At 47.7% G+C, this 17,032-nt stretch overlaps 1 protein-coding gene across 1 annotated transcript in view; it reads left to right on the top strand.

Moving 5' to 3' along the window:
- Positions 1–7,657: 7,657 nt before the first annotated feature.
- The window catches only part of LOC105004384 (liver carboxylesterase-like), a 32,118-nt gene continuing 22,743 nt past the window's right edge, over positions 7,658–17,032 (top strand). The window contains 2 exon segments of the mRNA XM_010861974.1: positions 7,658–7,797; positions 11,375–11,590. Of these exon segments, the coding sequence (XP_010860276.1) occupies positions 7,746–7,797; positions 11,375–11,590 (268 nt within the window). The 5' untranslated portion in view covers positions 7,658–7,745.

The raw sequence follows: 17,032 nt of genomic DNA, 5'->3' as shown, positions 1-17,032 counted from the left end.
CTCTAAGAATGTTACGGCCACCATTTCTGCAGGAAAAATCCAGATTATTCCCAGTTTCATGACTATTTCTGATTCATTCAAAGAGGTTGCAGGGCAATTACCCTGAAGTCTGAAGGAAGACGGGCACTGTGGAAGAGAGATGGGACATGAACACTGGCTGACTGTCTGCTGACAGGTGGAATATGGAGTCACTGTGTGTGTAAGTACAGTGACTCTAAAACGTGAATCGAGGCTAGAGGCCAACTGTGGTGAGTATCAGAGTATACAATCCTCAGGAGCCACTAACCCACAGGGGAGTTTACACTGACGGCAGGCCCTTCTCTGGACCTCTATCAGGGACCCATGAGAAATACTGGTGACAGTTGCTTCTGTTCAGTCTGCAAGTCATGTCCGACTCTTCGTGAGTCCATGGACTATAGCCCCCCAGGCTCCTCTGTCCGTGAGGCTTTTCAGGCAAGAATACTGGAGTGGGTTGCCATTGCCTTCCCCAGAGGATCTTCCTGACCCAGGGATTAAAGCCTTGTCTTCTGCATCGGCAGGTGGGTTCTTTGCCACTGAGCCACCAGGGATGCCCAGCAGGTAGTAAGATCAGTGAAAACCTGCCTCAGGAATGCAGGATTGAAGCCCTGCTCAGACACTTCTCCCTTAAAAAATAACATCCCCAAACCACTGAAAGACCAGCATACCCACTTCCCTTGGGGCCCTGGGTAAGACCTATTGTAGCTGAGTGAAAGGAAAATTTTAAAATTTTGTATAGAGATAGAAAGTGTTCGGTAAAATCCTAGTACAAGTGATAGCAGGAATGTAGGTATCCTCCTGCATCTCTCAGGAGAACAGGGACAGCCTCGATTGTGGCTTTACATCACTACTGCCAGCTCCTCCTTTGTGGAAAAGATGATAGCCCTCTCTGGACAATGGCACAATCACACGTAGTTTTTGAGGATGACACAGGACACACAGCCATGAACAGCAGCCCTGGGTTATTGGTTTGGACGTTGAAAAATATCTCCTGTAATATGATAAGAATATCTGATAGTTTGGTTGCTCAGTGTGTGCATTCTAAGACTGTCCATCTCTTAAATACTTCAGTCTTATTAAATTCTTAAGTTTGTTGCCTAAAGTTAAATTCTAAAATAATCAGGAGCTATTGCTGTACCTGTCACAGAGGAGGAGACTGAGCAGAGAGGTGATGTCACCTGGCAGGGACATAGGTGGGATGGGCACTCATGATGGCCGAGTGCAACATCCTCGGCCTCACCCCTACCGGGCACCATGTCATCTCATGATTGGTAATTTGTTCCTGGTGAGGCAGGTGCCAGGAAGTCTGGTCAGTGTCCTGCTCCCACCTGCTGAGCTCCAGGTCCCTCCTTGGACTCAGCCCAGACCCCGCGTTCCCAGAGGAGGGCCCGCACTCACTCTTCTTGCAGGAGGGCCATCTGCAGGCCTTGCAGGTGCAGGAGCTGCCTGCCCGGGTGGGAAAGGCCAGCAGTGAGCAGGGGGGAAGGAGGAGCCACCGCAGACATCAGCAGGGCCCCCTCCCCCTCCTCCTGGGTCAGCATCAGCGCTGGAGCTCCCAGCCCACTCAGGCAGATAGAGAAACCCCAGCTCCTTGCTCCAGGTCCCAGGAAAGTAAATCCCCTTGGTCCCAGGCTCCAGACCCAGCCCAGGTTGACTGGGCTGGGGGTCAGGTCTATGTCCTGAACCCCAAGAGGCACTACGCCCCCTCCTGCCATCAAGGCGCGGCAGCTCCAAGGTCTCCCCCCAGCACTGGGTCCCAGTCTAGCTGTCCCCTGATCCCTTGGGTGAGGACAAGAGGTACAGTCTGGCGCCTCCGTGCCCTGAGATTTAGAATGGAGGCCAAGGGCGCCTGAAATGCTCTTAGGAGCCGGGCTAGGAAGACATTCCTGGAGAAGCAAGTGACAGGGGTCCCTCTGCGATCAAACTCCACACACTCCCTTCTGCAACCCTAGGGACCCTCTGTCACGTCCTGTGCCTGCGAAGCAGACATCAGTAGGGCTCAATTCCAGGGGTCCCTCACCAGTGGGGCAGGAGCACTTGGGGTCCATCAAGAGGAAAGGCGAGGTCCAAGGTCCAAAGCAGTGGTGAAGCAGACCCACTGGTCCTGTGGGAGGCCTTGGAGCCCAGAGCCAGTCCCGCGTTCGGAGGGGAGGGGCCGCCGCAGAGGCCCCGCCCCCTGCGCCAGCCCCGCCGCAGCGCCCGGGCCGAGCGCGCGGAGCGCGCGGCTCCACTTGGGTACCGGCTGAGCCCAGAGCCCCTGTGCCCAGCGGTAAGCGCTGTCCCAGCCTCCCCGGCCGCCCGTCCCCGTGTTCGCCACGTGAGCAGCCACTTGTTCCCGGGCGTCTAGGAACAGGGCTCCTGTGTCCTCGCGGCTTTCCAGCCACAGACCCCGCGCCGCCGGCCTCCTGGTCGCCCTTGCCTGGAGCCAGTGAACCACCCCCGCCTCCAGCTCGCTGGTGTCCCGCTCGGCTGAGGCCGGGGAGTGGTGCCCCAGACCCAAGGTGAAGGTGACCCTCGCCACCATTTCCCCTTCCCCGGGGTCCCCAGGCATGGCCTGCCTCGGTCTCCACAACGGTCCTTTCGCAGCGGTTTTCCTGTAACGTCTCCTGTAACTGCTCCACGACCCACATTTCCTTAGGCCTCTGGTCCTCACTTCCGTTTTCCTTTTCTGAAGAGACAGTGGCGCGTTTCTCCAGGCGCCCCTTTGCCTCAGTTTTCCAGCGGCTTCCCTCAACTGTAACGGGGCCTTTCCACTCCAGCATGCAGGTTCCCTATAGGATGCCCCCCTGGAGACAGGCAGACCTGGCATTCAATAAGAAAGACCAGTGGGTATTACCCTGTCAGACTCCAGTACACGCCCTGGAGTCTGTACCAAGCCTTGTTAATTGCTTTTGCTCTTTGAATTCTCACAGCAACCCTGAGGGAAATACTAGTTAGGATGGCCTTTCTCAAAGGCAAAACTCTGCACAGTACAAGGAGGCTACTCAGGCAGGCTGATGGTGCTGGGAGGGAATGCCCTACTTCTGTATTTTTTTTTTTTTCCCCACTTCCTCGTGGAAAGTGAGAAAGCTTCTCTTTAGCCCAGAACTATGTCTTCAGCACTTCTCACTGTGTAAGGCTCAATCCTGGGAGTCACATGTGAGAAAGAAAAGAAATGTATATATGATGTTCTGGTTACCTACTGATTCTCTTTTTCACTAGTGGTCAAGGGTTTTTTTTTCCCATATATGTAAGAAAATGTATATTAATTTCATATAATATATGTAAGAATCATTCAAAAGAAAATGGTAAGGAAACCCTGAGGCAGGTGACAGCAGAAAGGGCAGGATCCTTCAGTATCTGTTAGGAGGACCCACACTGCCTTGTTCATGGCCTTCTATCTCCAGGGTCAATGCCTCTTTTCCTGAATGGAGGGCAGCCCTCTCAGAGGAACTGGTCACATGCTCACAGGGTTGATATGGATGACACAGAACCCAGAGCTAAGCCTCCTGTCCCCACTTGATTGTCTGGAAGGAGGAAAATGGCTCCTATGTTAATAATAATAGTAAATAAATAGCTGACATTATAGATACTCACTAAACATATTATGTCAGTCTGCACATATATTACATTCTTTCATCCTAAGAGCCAGACACTATTATTTTGTGCTTTAGAGCAGAGATGACTGAGGCACAGAGAGGTTATGTGACTAAGTGACACAGGTTGGACTGACACTCTTGCATGCTGACTGCAGCCTCCTACCCTCACCCCCCACAAGATAACCCCCACTATGTCATCCCAGGACAGGTGAGGACATGAACACCTGGGGGGAAGTACTGAGGTGGTTGTCAGAACCCTCTGCATACTCGGTGAGCTCTCTGGCCTCATCCTCCCGTCTCTCCAGCCAGGAGCACAACTGGACTGTCTCTGAGCACCGGTGCAGCTCTGAATAAGGAGAGGCAGGGTCAGCATCCAGTGGCACCATCATCAACACAGCATGGCAAGGCCAGGCGATGAGACAGCGTGGTTTAGATTCAGCCCTCTGACTATGGGCTATGTGACCTTAGGCAAGTTGCTTTACTTGTCAGTACTAGCAGTCACTCCAGACCATGCAGGTTCATTGAGTTTGCTCAAATGATGGTACAGTGACTTATTCTGTGGGGCTTATTGAAAGACATGCACAGGCTCTAGGGACACTGGATAAGCAAAGTTTCTATCTGTCTGTGGCCTCACCCTAAGCATGGTTGCAAACCAATGAGCCTTTCTCCAGGGGCTTATTGGGAGCTGCATTAATGGCAGTGTGGATAGAGAGATCATAATGGATGCTGTTCAGGTAGCCTGTGCTAGGAATCAAGCCACTGTCTCATTTATTCCCCCACATAGAAATGTCATCTTTTAAATTATTTATTTATTTATATTTGGCTGTTCTGGGCCTTCGTTGCTGAGTATGTGCTTTCTCTAGTTACAATGTGCAGGCTTCTCATTGCAGTGGTTTCTCTTGTGGGGGAGAACAGGCTCAAGAGTTGTGGCTCACAGGCTTGGATGCTCCGTGGCATGTGGGATCTTCCCAGATCAAGGATCCCACCCATGTCTCCTGCATTGGCAGGAGGATTCTTTACCACTGAACCCCCAAGTGAAGTCTTATTATCTTCTTTATAGGAAAGAGGAAATGGAATTCCAGAGTGTATCAGTAACTTGCCTCTGTCAGGAAGTGACAAGGTGCCTGTGAACAAGGATGCCTGACCCCCAACCCATGCACTCAGCACAGGCTGGCTCTTCACAAAGAGCACCTGTAGGCAATCTGAGACCTGACTTCTGAGCCACGTGACTCCCCTTTTTCTTGAACATCAAATAGCGAGTCCCTCCGGCAACCGCCAGGGGGCGAAACACCGGAATTGATTACCAGTCTATGGGGTCGCACAGAGTCGGACACGACTGAAGCGACTTAGCAGCAGCAGCAGCAGCAGCAGCACTTAGCACATAGGACCCTGACAGGCTACAGTCCACAGAGTTGCAGGACTGAAGCCACTTAGCACACAAGCACCAGGCCCTTCAAACTGCAGAAAAGCCATCACCCTGCAGAGGAAGGTATGAAGTTCTCTATCTGGAACCAAGTCTCAGGTACACTTGCTTTTGCTAGAAAAGAGACTGGAAAGTCCCTCCAAACCTAAATCACTTTGTGACTTTCAGGTAGCAAAGGGCTGAATTTTCAAGGAAGGGTGGACTCCAGCCTGACTTAGGGAGGAACTTTCAAAGATTCAGAGCCAAGTCAGCACAAGGAGCTCTCAGGGAAAACGGGTGTCTTGTCACTGGAACTGGCCAAGCCAAGACTGATGTTCCCTCTGGGGATGCCAAGCACAGCATCTCAGGCATGTTTGGTCTCACAGTGGGGCATTTGTAAAGTATTTCCCTCCAGGCTCCTCTGTCCACAGATTTCTCAGGCAAGAATACTGGAGTGGGTTGCCATTTCCTCCTCCAGGGGATCTTCCGGAACCAGAGATCATATCCGTGTCTCCTGTGTCTTTTGTAGTGCAGGAGGATTCCTTACCCACTGAGCCTTCAGGAAGACTAGATTATTAAAATATCTCATTAATGAAAGATAATCCACACACCAGAAAATAAATCTTTTTAAACATTTGTTTTCTTCATTTTTGACCACACCATGTGACATGTGAGATCTTAATTCTCCCACCAGCAGTTGAGCCCACACCCGCTGCATAGCCTTAACTATTGGACCTCCAGGGAAGTTCAGAATTCACCTTTTTAAGGCTTACAGTTCAGTGGTTTTTCAGTATACTCAGAGTTGTGCAACCATCACCACTATATAATCCCAGGACATCACCTCAAAGAGAAGCCTCTACCCAGTAGCACTCACACATCATTCCCTGCCCCCCAAACCCCAGGCACTCAGCAAACTTTGTACTACTTTCTTGCTCTACGGATTTGCTTAATCTGGACATTTCATATAAATAGAATCATACAATATCTGTCCTTTCATATCTGGCTTCTTTCATTAGCACAATATGCAGTATTTTCAAGGTTCATTCCTCTTTAGCATGTACCAGTACTTCATTTTTTTTACGGCTCAATAATACTGCATTGTACAGACAGATATTATTTCATTTGTCCATTAATCAGTTCCTGTACATTTGATTTTTTCTACTTTGGCCCTTATAAATCGCTGCTACTTGTGTACAAGTTTTTGCTGGGACATATGGAGTGGAATTGCTGGGTAATATGATGACTCTGTGTTCAATATTTTAGAAAAAAATTTTTGCCACACCACATGGCATACAGGATCTTAGTTCTGTGACCAAGGATCAAACCCATTCCACCGGCAGTGGAGTCTTAGCCACTGGACAGCAGGGAAGTCCCTGTGTGTGATTTTTGAGGAACTGCCAAACAGTATCCTAATGGAGTCACAACTGTATTATAGGTGTTTGTCCCCTTAACAATAGATCATGACTGCCTTTCCCTGTTAAGAAACAGAGGTGTGCATCACTAGATTGAGTGAAAGAACAGTGTTGCCTTAGCTGGCTATACCAGAGTGTACTTAGAGAATGTCCCATTTACTGGACATATAGTGATTCTATTATATGGGCTTTGAGCATCTTCCTCTTTCCCCTAGAAGATAAGAGCACGGTCACAGGTGTGCTCAGAGCACTCTGCATCCCTCTATTTTGTTGCTGCCACACTGCATTGCAACCCACCTATCACCTCTCCCTGCCTCTGTCTTATCTATTATATGGTGATTCCTCCAGGAGATGGACCATGTCTTAGATTTATCTTTGTCTCCATAATACTTGGCATGCATGGTAAGTCGCTTCAGTCGTGTCCGACTCTTTGAGACCTTATGGACTGTAGCCTGCCGAGGCTCCTCTGTTGATGGGACTCTCCATGCCAGAATACTGGAGTCAGTGGCCATGCCCTCCTCCAGGGGATTTCCCGACCCAGTGATCAAACTGGCATCTCCCTCTCTAGCAGGTGGATTCTTTGCCACTAGTGCCACCTGGAAAGATGAAAATCACTTAGCATAGAGCCAGGCATTTGGTAAATGTTTGGAGAATGAATGCATAAATGAAATAATGATAAATGGAAGGAAGGGTGGAGGGATGGATGGATGAATGAATAATTACAGCCCAAGATGATGGAGTGGTGGAGTCCCTTTACTGTAATAACATTCCCTCCAAAGATCGTTGGAGCTGTGCAGCAGGAGGCTGAGTCACTTGGCGGGAACACTGTAAACTTAATCTGGGCATCCGAAGGGTGACTGGATAAATTTCAAGATGCTTCCAAAATAAGAACATGGAGCTCTGAAATAAGCCCCTTAATTCTCTAGCTGGGCGGCTATGGGGCTTGGTGTCGCTCTACAAGTTATCCAGTTGTTCTGAGGGCCCCAGACCAAAGGCTCCCCTTGTCTGAACGCCTCTGTCTGCTTGTTCCTGCCCTGGGAATCTCACAGAGCACTAAGCTTAGAGTCCAGGAAGGGAGACGCACTTAGGAAACAAATTGAAGTGTCTGTGGCTACCTGTAATTAGAGAAGTAGGTCTGGGTTCTTGATTTAAAAGAGGGCAAAGTCTTGGTGGGCGTGGCTCACACGCCCCAACCACCCTCAAGGAAGGGAGGCCAGTTTTCCTGTTATTGAGCTGCTGGAGTGGGAGCTTGCGGAGGGAGCTTTGGTCCCAGAGTGAAACAGCCCTCTGAGCAGGGCAGAGACCTGTGGACACAGGAGCAGCTGTCTTTCCACGATGTGGCTCTTTGCGCTGGTTCTGACCTCCATCTCTACTTTCACAGCTTGGGGTGAGTCCTCCTGAATGCAGATAGCCAGGGCTTCTTTGGAAATCCTTTTGGGGAACATGGGGGAGGAGATGAGCATGGGACAAAGTAGTGACAGGCCAGGCTCTGCAGCAGCACGGGCTCTGTGAACTTGGATGGTGTAGCCCAGCCCGTGTTTCGCAGCAGGAGATGCAGGGGACGGAGCACACCCTAGACTCGGCTGCGGGCCACCACTGCAGAGGAAGCCAACGAGCTCACCTCCCACATCCCTCCGAGGACTTTGGTGAGCTCCTCCATGTCTTTCCCTCTTGATTGTTAATGCAGATATGGAGCAGGACCTTACCAGAATCCTGGAAGGGGTCTTTGTTTTTTTTTGGCTAAGTCCTGTCTGACTCTTTTGAGACCCCATTCAGCCCGCCAGGCTCATCTCTCTATGGGATTTCCGAGGGAAGAATATTGGAATGCCTTGCCGTTTCCTTCTTCAGGGGATCTTCTGCACCCAGGGATGGAACCCACGTCTCCTGCACTGCAGGTGGAATCTTTCCACTGAGCCACCCAGGAAGCCTTTACGAGAATATTAATACCGGCTCTGGAGACAGCGGTGTGGGTAGCCGTCGCGGCTCAGCACTTAGTAGCTGTGTGTTCTTAGACAAGTTATGTCCCTTTTCTGGGCCTTGGTTTTGCATTTCGAAAATGGGGGTGACAACTGTATCTACCTCAGTGGGCTGTTGTGAGTTGGAAATGGGCTGTTGCTTCTAAAGAGTGCCTGAAATAGAGAAAGTGAAAAAAGAGATAAAGGAGTTGTTTTCAAAGACAGTGTATTAACAGAAAGTTTGGGCTATCCTGGGGCCCACAGATCAGGAGTGTGTGTCTAAGTCCCTTCAGTTGTGTCAGACTCTGTGAAACGCTATAGACTGTAGCCCTCCTGGCTCCTCTGTTCATGGGATTCTCCAGGCAAGACTTCTGGAGTGGGTTGCCATTTCCTACTCCGGGGGATCTTCCCAACCCAGCGGTTGAACCCACGTCTCTTACATCTACCTATACTGGCAAGTAGGGTAAGGAGCCGGAGAAGGCAATGGCACCCCACTCCAGTACGCTTGCCTGGAAAATCCCATCGATGGAGGAGCTTGGTGGGCTGCAGTCCATGGGGTCGCTAAGAGTCAGACACGACTGAGCGACTTCACTTTCACTTTTCACTTTCATGCATTGGAGAAGGAAATGGCAACCTACTCCAGTGTTCTTGCCTGGAGAATCCCAGGGACGGGGGAGCCTGGTGGGCTGCCGTCTATGGGGTCGCACAGAGTCGGACACGACTGAAGCGACTTAGCAGCAGCAGCAGCCACAGGCTAAGGAGCCAACTGCCACTGAAAAGATGATTAAGACACATTTACCTGAAGAAGAGGGCATGGCCTTACCATGGTGGTGCAGGTTATGAAGACAGGGGTATGTCTCTAGGCAGAGGCAATAAAAAGAAATTGGGATTAAGGCCTTTATCTTGGTCGCTGATGGCAAAGACAGAGGTGAGACAGGATAGGCAGGTTTGGGAGTTCCAAGGTAGAAATGTCAGCAGGTTAGGGAGTATGCACAGTTTTCAGGTATTTTGCAATGGAGTGATTGGGGCAGGGTGATAGTTACTCAATAGAGGGTCTGACTAAGAAGGGAACTGGGGTTCAGGCTACAGCAGGCTGGAAGGGGAAGTTTGTTCCTATCTCTAGGGATTGGTTAACTCTGGGAAGGGCAGTCCCCCCAGAATCAGCAAGGCTGCAGGTGTCAAAGCATAAGAGTATAGAACATAGAGGACATGGTTAAGACAAGAACGTAGCAAGGGACCTCAGATGCATCTGCACCATTTTATAGATGGAAAAACTGAGGCTCAGGGAGGGAAATGTACATGCCAAGGTCAGCTGGAAAATCACATTGTGAATTCTCTCTATCTCCTGAGTCCAGAGCCAGTGCTCTGGCCATCAGTGCTCTGACAGCCCAGCCTCCACTGGGTTTTGTCTTCCTCCTGGCTCTGTGACACTGTGAGAGGCCCAGAACCAAGGGGAAGCACTGACTAAGAAGCACATTAGAAGCTGATTATCCCCTTACAGCTGGTTTACCCGGGCAGGTCCATACAATTACCACCTTTAGAAAGGCCGTACTGGCTTCCTCCATTTCCTCGGTTACCTCATCTCTAAAATGGACATAATGGTGTCTCCCTAGCCAGGTTTTTCTGATTAGGGTCCCCACGTGGTACCTAGTGAGTGCTCTATGCACAAACATGTAACCAAGTGTCAACCTCTGCTGTCACCACCATTGCCTGTGCCTCTCAACCCAACACCCACATTTTCACTCTTGCCAGTCGGGCGTCTGTCCACTTCATCTCTCTTGAAGGCTGTCTTTGGATGTGTCCATAAACCAGATCTGGGTTATTCTTCTCTGTTCTGGCCACACACTTTGAGAGAGAGGTTGGCCTTTCGTCTGTATCTAAAGGGGAACAATTGGGAGGGAGAGAGCCTGGAAATCATTTCCTGTTAGGATGCAGGTGTTGAAGATAGACAAGAGAGGACTTGAGGGACAAGCATGAACAGGGGTCATACTAAGACCACCTGCCTCATGAAAGTGCAGGATGTCCCCAAGCAGGAAGGACCAGGCCTGATCTGGCAAGTGCAGGAGACACATTTGAGCTCAGTGAGAAAAAACCGCCTGCTCACGGGAATGGGACAGACGGAACGTGACCCCAAGTCTCGCTCCCTGTGATGACCCTGCTCAGAGTCATCGGAAGGAGCCTCTTCAAGCTGATTGTCTCTCTCTTACTCCAGCACAGTTCTCTGTTGCTCTTACCCCCTAAAAAAAGCCAGAATGGTTGGCCTGGTATTTGGGACTCTCCCAGCCTTGAACCTTCCAGGATCATGCTCCACCCCCATGACTCTTCCTGGAGTCATGAGGAAGACCCATCGCTCTTCCTCAGGCAGGCGTTGTGCTTTGCTGTCTCAGAGCCTCCCCTCTGCACAATCTCGTCTCTCTTTATACCTTTATACCCTCTCTTCCACCTCCCGGGGTCACTCTTCCACCACTGCAAGTCCCAGATTCGAGGTCACTGCTTCCATGAAGCCAGCAGTCAGAGGGCCTCGCTCCCTCTTCTGTCTCCTATGGGACCTTAATCAGTAATTCTCCCAGGACAGGGACCACTTGTCCCCACAGGAGGGTCAGGTATGCGTGTGCTCATTCTCCACGTAAGGTCAGATGTCTGAGAAGAGCAGCCGCCTCTTGCTCATCCTCTCATCCAACGTGCAGCTCACGGCCGGGATCCAGTGGGTGGTTGATTCCAGAGGCTCCTAAGTGTGGAGACTGAGTGCCATCTTCATTCCCAGCAGCTCTTCTTCATGCGTTTGTGTCTGATGTGATGCTGTTACTCCTCCAATTGCAATTCATTCCTTCAGATATCCCTGTGAGTTAGGAAGGACAGTTAGCTTCACCCTCTCTTATATAAGAAGAAACTGAGGCTTAGAGAGTTGAGAGGACATTAAAGATCACGTGAGAAAGGTAACAAAATCCACGCAGACTCCAGGTCACCATCACCACTGACGAGGCCTCACTTCCTCCCGATGTCCAGCAGGGCTGCCGCCTTCATCGCCTGTCGTGGACACCGCTCAGGGCAGAGTCCTGGGGAAACATGTCAGCTTAAAAGGATTTGCTCAGCCTGTGGCCGTTTTCCTGGGAGTCCCTTTTGCCAAGCCTCCTCTTGGATCCTTGAGGTTTGCTCCGCCACAGCCTGCAGAACCATGGACCTTTGTGAAGAATACCACCTCTCACCCTCCCATGTAAGTCAGGGGTGTGGCTTTTGCATTTTTCAGTGGGGATGTTAGTCTCAAAGGGATGCAGGAAGGAGCCAAGGCAGTCCTATGAGTGGCTCATACTTCGTCCTGGAATCTTCAAGATATTGCAGATCCTTATCAATCTTCCAGAACTCTCATAGCTTTCTAGAGCCCTTTATTCAACTAATATTTATTGAGCAACTTTCCCAGGTATCTTCTAGTTTCCTGGAATCCATTAGTGACCAGAACAAAGATCCCACCTTCATGGAGCTTGCACTGTAGCTGGGGCAGACAGATAGTAAGAAGTATGCAAATTGAAACATAGATTATGTAATGTATCAGAATATGATAAGTGCTGTGGGAAAAAATAGAAAGTGGAGCAGGTGAAAGATTTCAAAAGTAATGATTCTGTTAACCTAAAACAAGAAAACAACCAGATTTTTTCCAGCAGAACCAGGGGTTTATTTGAGAGCTGCAAAGAACTGCCATCGTGGATATGCAACTATGGCCAACCACATGCAAGTCAAGTAAAACAAAGGATTTTCTCTTATAGAGGCCAATGGGAAGGTAGGAGGCACTGTTACAAATAAAAAGTCCACTGGAGGAAACTGGGAGTTTGTTATGTAGTGGCTTTTAATTGGCTGAGGAACGACAGTCTCTCATTGGCTGAGCTGTTGCCAAGGGAAGAGTTAATCTTTCTCATAGTAAAGTCCTGTCACTTCCAGCCAGAGGTGCAAAGTCTGTCTCTACCTAATGAAATCTGTATTGAGGTGAAGTGGTATGTTCCTGAGAACTGCCCCTCCTGATCTCTGCATTTTATTTTAGTGAGGTTTCCCTTTATTAATTTTCACAATTCTATTTCTTTTCCTTCTTGAACTTCACCATAGTGGGGAGTAAGGTGGGCCAGGAGATGTATGGGTGGTAGTGCTTTGGGGTGTTGATTGCACAAGTTCTCAGCTCCCAAGTGTGTCTTGCTCTCTTGGCATAAGCAGAACCATTGTTGATGTTTTCTGCTTAGCTGGCCAAGTTGGGTAAAGAAGACGCTCAGCTGCTTCCCAAGGCATCTCAGATGTCTGCAAGCTTTGAGTCACGTATTATTTATCTCAGCAAGCGATTTCTAATTATTTCCAGGGTCCTGCCTCTTGCTACATTCTTTTCCTTTCTTCTCTTCTCTACTGTCCTTACTCCCTTCCATCTTCCCTTTCTTTTAAAAAACATTCATTCTTTTTCTTTCCTGATAACAAGTAATAAGTAGTACATACTTATTACATAAAAGTGAGGGAACCTCCCTGGTAGTCCAGTGGCTAAGACTCCATGCTCCCAATGTAGAGGGCGTGGGCTCAATCCGTCGTCAGGGAACTAGATTCCAAGTGCCACAACTACGAGTTCCTGTGCTGCAACTGAAAAATCCCACATGCCATGACGAAGACCTGGTGCAGCCAAATATTAATAAATAAAATTGAGTAATTTTTTTAAAGTGTGGAAGTACAGGTGAGTAAAGTTGAGAAAATGAAAACCACACAGTCCCACCACCTAGCAAGAAGTGCTATTCACAGTTTAGATTCTACTTTTCCAGTCTTTTACCTGCTGTACACTTTCTCCCTTTAAATGGAATCACATAACTTTCCCTACCCACTTCTAGTGTGTGTGTGTGTGTTTCCCGCATCAAAAAGCAGTTCTTGCACACCATATGGAGCACAACAATTCGCCTAATTCTGTCGGGGTTTTGCCAGAGATAGCGTCAGATTCCATCCGTGAAGGGCTCAGTCCCACATAACCTCCCTCTACTTCAAACGCCAATTCCAAGTTGTCGCCTGTGTGTCTGACCAACTGGCTATAACTCAGAAGTTCCTGTGACCCCCTTCCTGGGTTCTAGTAATTTACCAGAGCAGCTCACAGAACTCAACAAACTAGTTTCCCCACTAGATTACCAGTTCATTATGAAGGGTATTGTAGGATACAAACCACAAGCCAAATGAAGAGATCCGTAAGGTGAGGTCCCTGACAGAGGACCCAGCATGGTGGCCACCTCCCTGGTTGTCCAGAGGTTAAGAATCTGCCCTTCCACTGCAACGGATTCAATCCCTGGTCAGGGAAGTAAGATCTCACATGCCACACAATACAGAAAAAAAGCCTTCTGTTTTGGCAGGACAATCTCTGAATGTGTCTTTTTGAGTTTTCATGGAGTCTTCATTATATGGGCATAGTGATTGAAATAATCGGTGATTCATTCCCCTCCATTCCATCTCCCCTTTCCAGAGTTCAGGAGGTTGTGATAGAAGGTTCCTACTCTCTAATTATGTGATTATTTCTCTGGCAACCGGTTCCTGCTCTTAGGTATGGTCCACAAATCACCTTGTTCACCCAATAGTATACACCACTCAGGAAATGACTGATACAAGGATTTTAACAGCTATTCAGTGAAGCTGGCCGAAGATCAAATGCATATTTCTTCTTATATCACAGTATCATATTACACCATACAGATAACTTAGATTCCTGTTTTGTTCATGCAAGTATATCATGAACATCATTCTGTATCATTAAATATCACAATATGATTTTTGGTCACTCTATTTCATTTGGTATTGAATCACAATTTCTTTACCTCATCTCATATTTGAGATTCTTCATTGTTGTTGATGTTTTTGATAATATAAGTAGCACTCTGTTGAACATCTTGTAGCTAAATCTTCCTGCATGTTCATAAGTATTTTTGGATTAAGTTCCAAGATATGATATTTGGGAGTTGGAGTATTTTTAAAAATTTCCCTTCAGAAATATTCCAACTGCACCCATTTAACTAACATATGAAAACCTCCATTAGCTGAATTTTTGGCAATGCTTGGGGCAATTAAAAATGGCTTTTTGATACTGAACAGTCATTATAAAATTATTTTTTTATTCTGCATTGATTTGAATATTAGTGAGATTGACTCTGTTTCCCTATATTAAATGTTGAATTTCTTCTTTTATGAATACTATACCCGCTTGTCTCGGTCATATGGGGAAAGCTCCCCCAGGATGTAAATCAGGAGGTTCTCTTTGGAGCTCTGACTCTGCCACTTGACAGCTGTAATTAGTTCCCCAATTAGGGATCGAACTCGTGTCCCCCGCATTGGCAGGCGGATTCTTAATCACTGGACCATCAGGGAAGCCACATGTTCCATATTTTAGATATCCTGTGATGGCAGCCTGTAGTTCCAGCCTGTGATGAGTTGCTGACAGAATTTTAGCATGTGCCTGCTGCAAAATCCTTACAGAAATCCTCCCCTCACTTACGCCAGAGAGATTTGGGTGCAGAGCAGGCAAGGCATTTGCCCAAGGAAACACAGCATATCAGGGAGAGGCAGGGCTAGGATGCAGTTCTAATGCTGCCCACAAATATTTGACCCCTGATCTGTTGTAGACCCTAAATATCTGCCATTTGATTGATTTGTCCTGGTTTCTGGAAGTCTCCTGTTTCCCTGTGGGCAGAATATGGGCACTCTACAGCGGCGTCATACAGCGCTGGTGTGGACCCAGGGATGCAGGAAATGGTCCTTTCTCATGCCCATCTTTTCTCCTTTGCTTTTCGTGTCTCTTCTCTTCACAGCTATTTGTAAGGCCTCCCCAGACCGCAATTTTGCCTTTTTGCATTTATTTTTCTTGGGGATGGTCTTGCTCCCTGTTTCCCGTACAATGTCACAAACATCCATCCATAGTTCATCAGGCACTCTGTCTATCAGATGTAGTCCCTTAAATCTATTTCTCACTTCCACTGTATAATCATGCAGGATTTGATTTAGGTCATACCTGAATGGTCTATTGGATTTCCCCTCTTCAATTTAAGTCTGAATTTGGCAATAAGGAGTTCATGATCTGAGCCACAGTCAGCTCCCAGTCTTGTTTTTGCTGACTGTATAGAACTTATCCATCTTTGGCTGCAAAAAATATAATCAAGCTGATTTTGGTGTTGGCCATCTGGTGATGTCCATGTGTAGAGCCTTCTCTTGTGTTGTTGGAAGAAGGTGTTTGCTATGACCAGTGCGTTCTCTTGGCAACACTCTATTAGCCTTTGCCCTGCTTCATTCTGTACTCCAAGGCCAAATTTGCCTGTTATTCCAGGTGTTTCTTGATTCCAACTGTTGCATTCCAGTCCTCTATAATGAAAAGGACATCTTTTTTGAGTGTTAGTTCTAAAAGGTCTTGTAGATCTTTCTAGAACTGTTCAACTTCAGCTTCTTCAGTGCTACTGGTCGGGGCATAGACTTGGATTACTGTGATATTGAATGGTTTGCCTTGGAAACAAATAGATCATTCTGTTGTTTTTGAGATTGCATCCAAGTACTGCATTTTGGACTCTTGTTGACTATGATGACTACTCCATTTCTTCTAAGGGATTGCTGCCCACAGTAGCAGATGTAATGGTCATCTGAGTTAAATTCACCCATTTCAGTTCATTTAAGTTTACTGATTTCTAGAATGTTAACGTTCATTCTTGCCATCTCCTATTTGACCACTTCCAATTTGCCTTGATTCACGGACCTAACATTCCAGGTTCCTATGCACTATTGCTCTTTACAGCATTGGACCTTGCTTCTATCACCAGTCACATCCACAACTGGGTGTTGTTTTGCTTTGGCTCTGTCCCTTCATTATTTCTGGAGTTACTTCACTGATCTCCAGCAGCATATTGGGCACCTACTGACCTGGGGAGTTCATTTTTCAGTGTCCAATTTTTTTTGCCTTTTCATACTGTTCATGGGCTTCTCAAGGCAAGAATACTGAAGTAGTTTGCCATTCCCTTCTCCAGTGGACCACATTTTGTTAGAACTCTCCACCATGACTCATCCATCTTGGGAGGCCCGACACGGCATGGCTTAGTTTCTTCGAGTTAGACAAGGCAGTGGTCCATATGATCAGATTGGAGAGATTTCTGTGATTGTGGTTTCAGTCTGTCTGCCCTCTGATGCCCTCTCTCGGCGCCTACTGTCTTACTGGGGTTTCTCTTACCTTGGAGGTGGGGAATCTCCTCATGGCCACTGCTCCTGACCTTGGAGTAAAAATAAAAAATGAAATGAAAAAGAAATGCAAAAAAGCAAAATGGCTCTCTGAGGAGACCTTACAAATAATTGTGAAAAGAAGAGAAGTGAAAAGCAAAGGAGAAAAGGAAAGATATACCCATTTGAATGCAGAGTTCCAAAGGATAGCAAGGAGAGATAAGAAACCTTCTTCAGTGATCAGTGCAAAGAAATAGAGGGAAATAGTAGAATGGGAAAGACTAGAGATCTCTTCAAGAAAATTAGAAATACCAAGGGAACATTTCATGCAAATAAGGGCTCAATATAGGACAGAATTGGTATGGCCCTAACAGAAGCAGAAGATATTAAGAAGAGGTGGCAAGGATTCACAGAAGAACTATACAAAAAAGATCTTCATGACCCAGATAATCATGATGGTGTGATCACTCACCTAGA

Source organism: Bison bison, unplaced genomic scaffold (genome assembly GCF_000754665.1).
Source record: "Bison bison bison isolate TAMUID 2011002044 unplaced genomic scaffold, Bison_UMD1.0 scf7180017864473, whole genome shotgun sequence".
NCBI lineage: Eukaryota > Metazoa > Chordata > Mammalia > Artiodactyla > Bovidae > Bison > Bison bison.
Note: the sequence above shows the minus strand (reverse complement) of the source record. Positions and strands in the feature narration are given on the sequence as shown.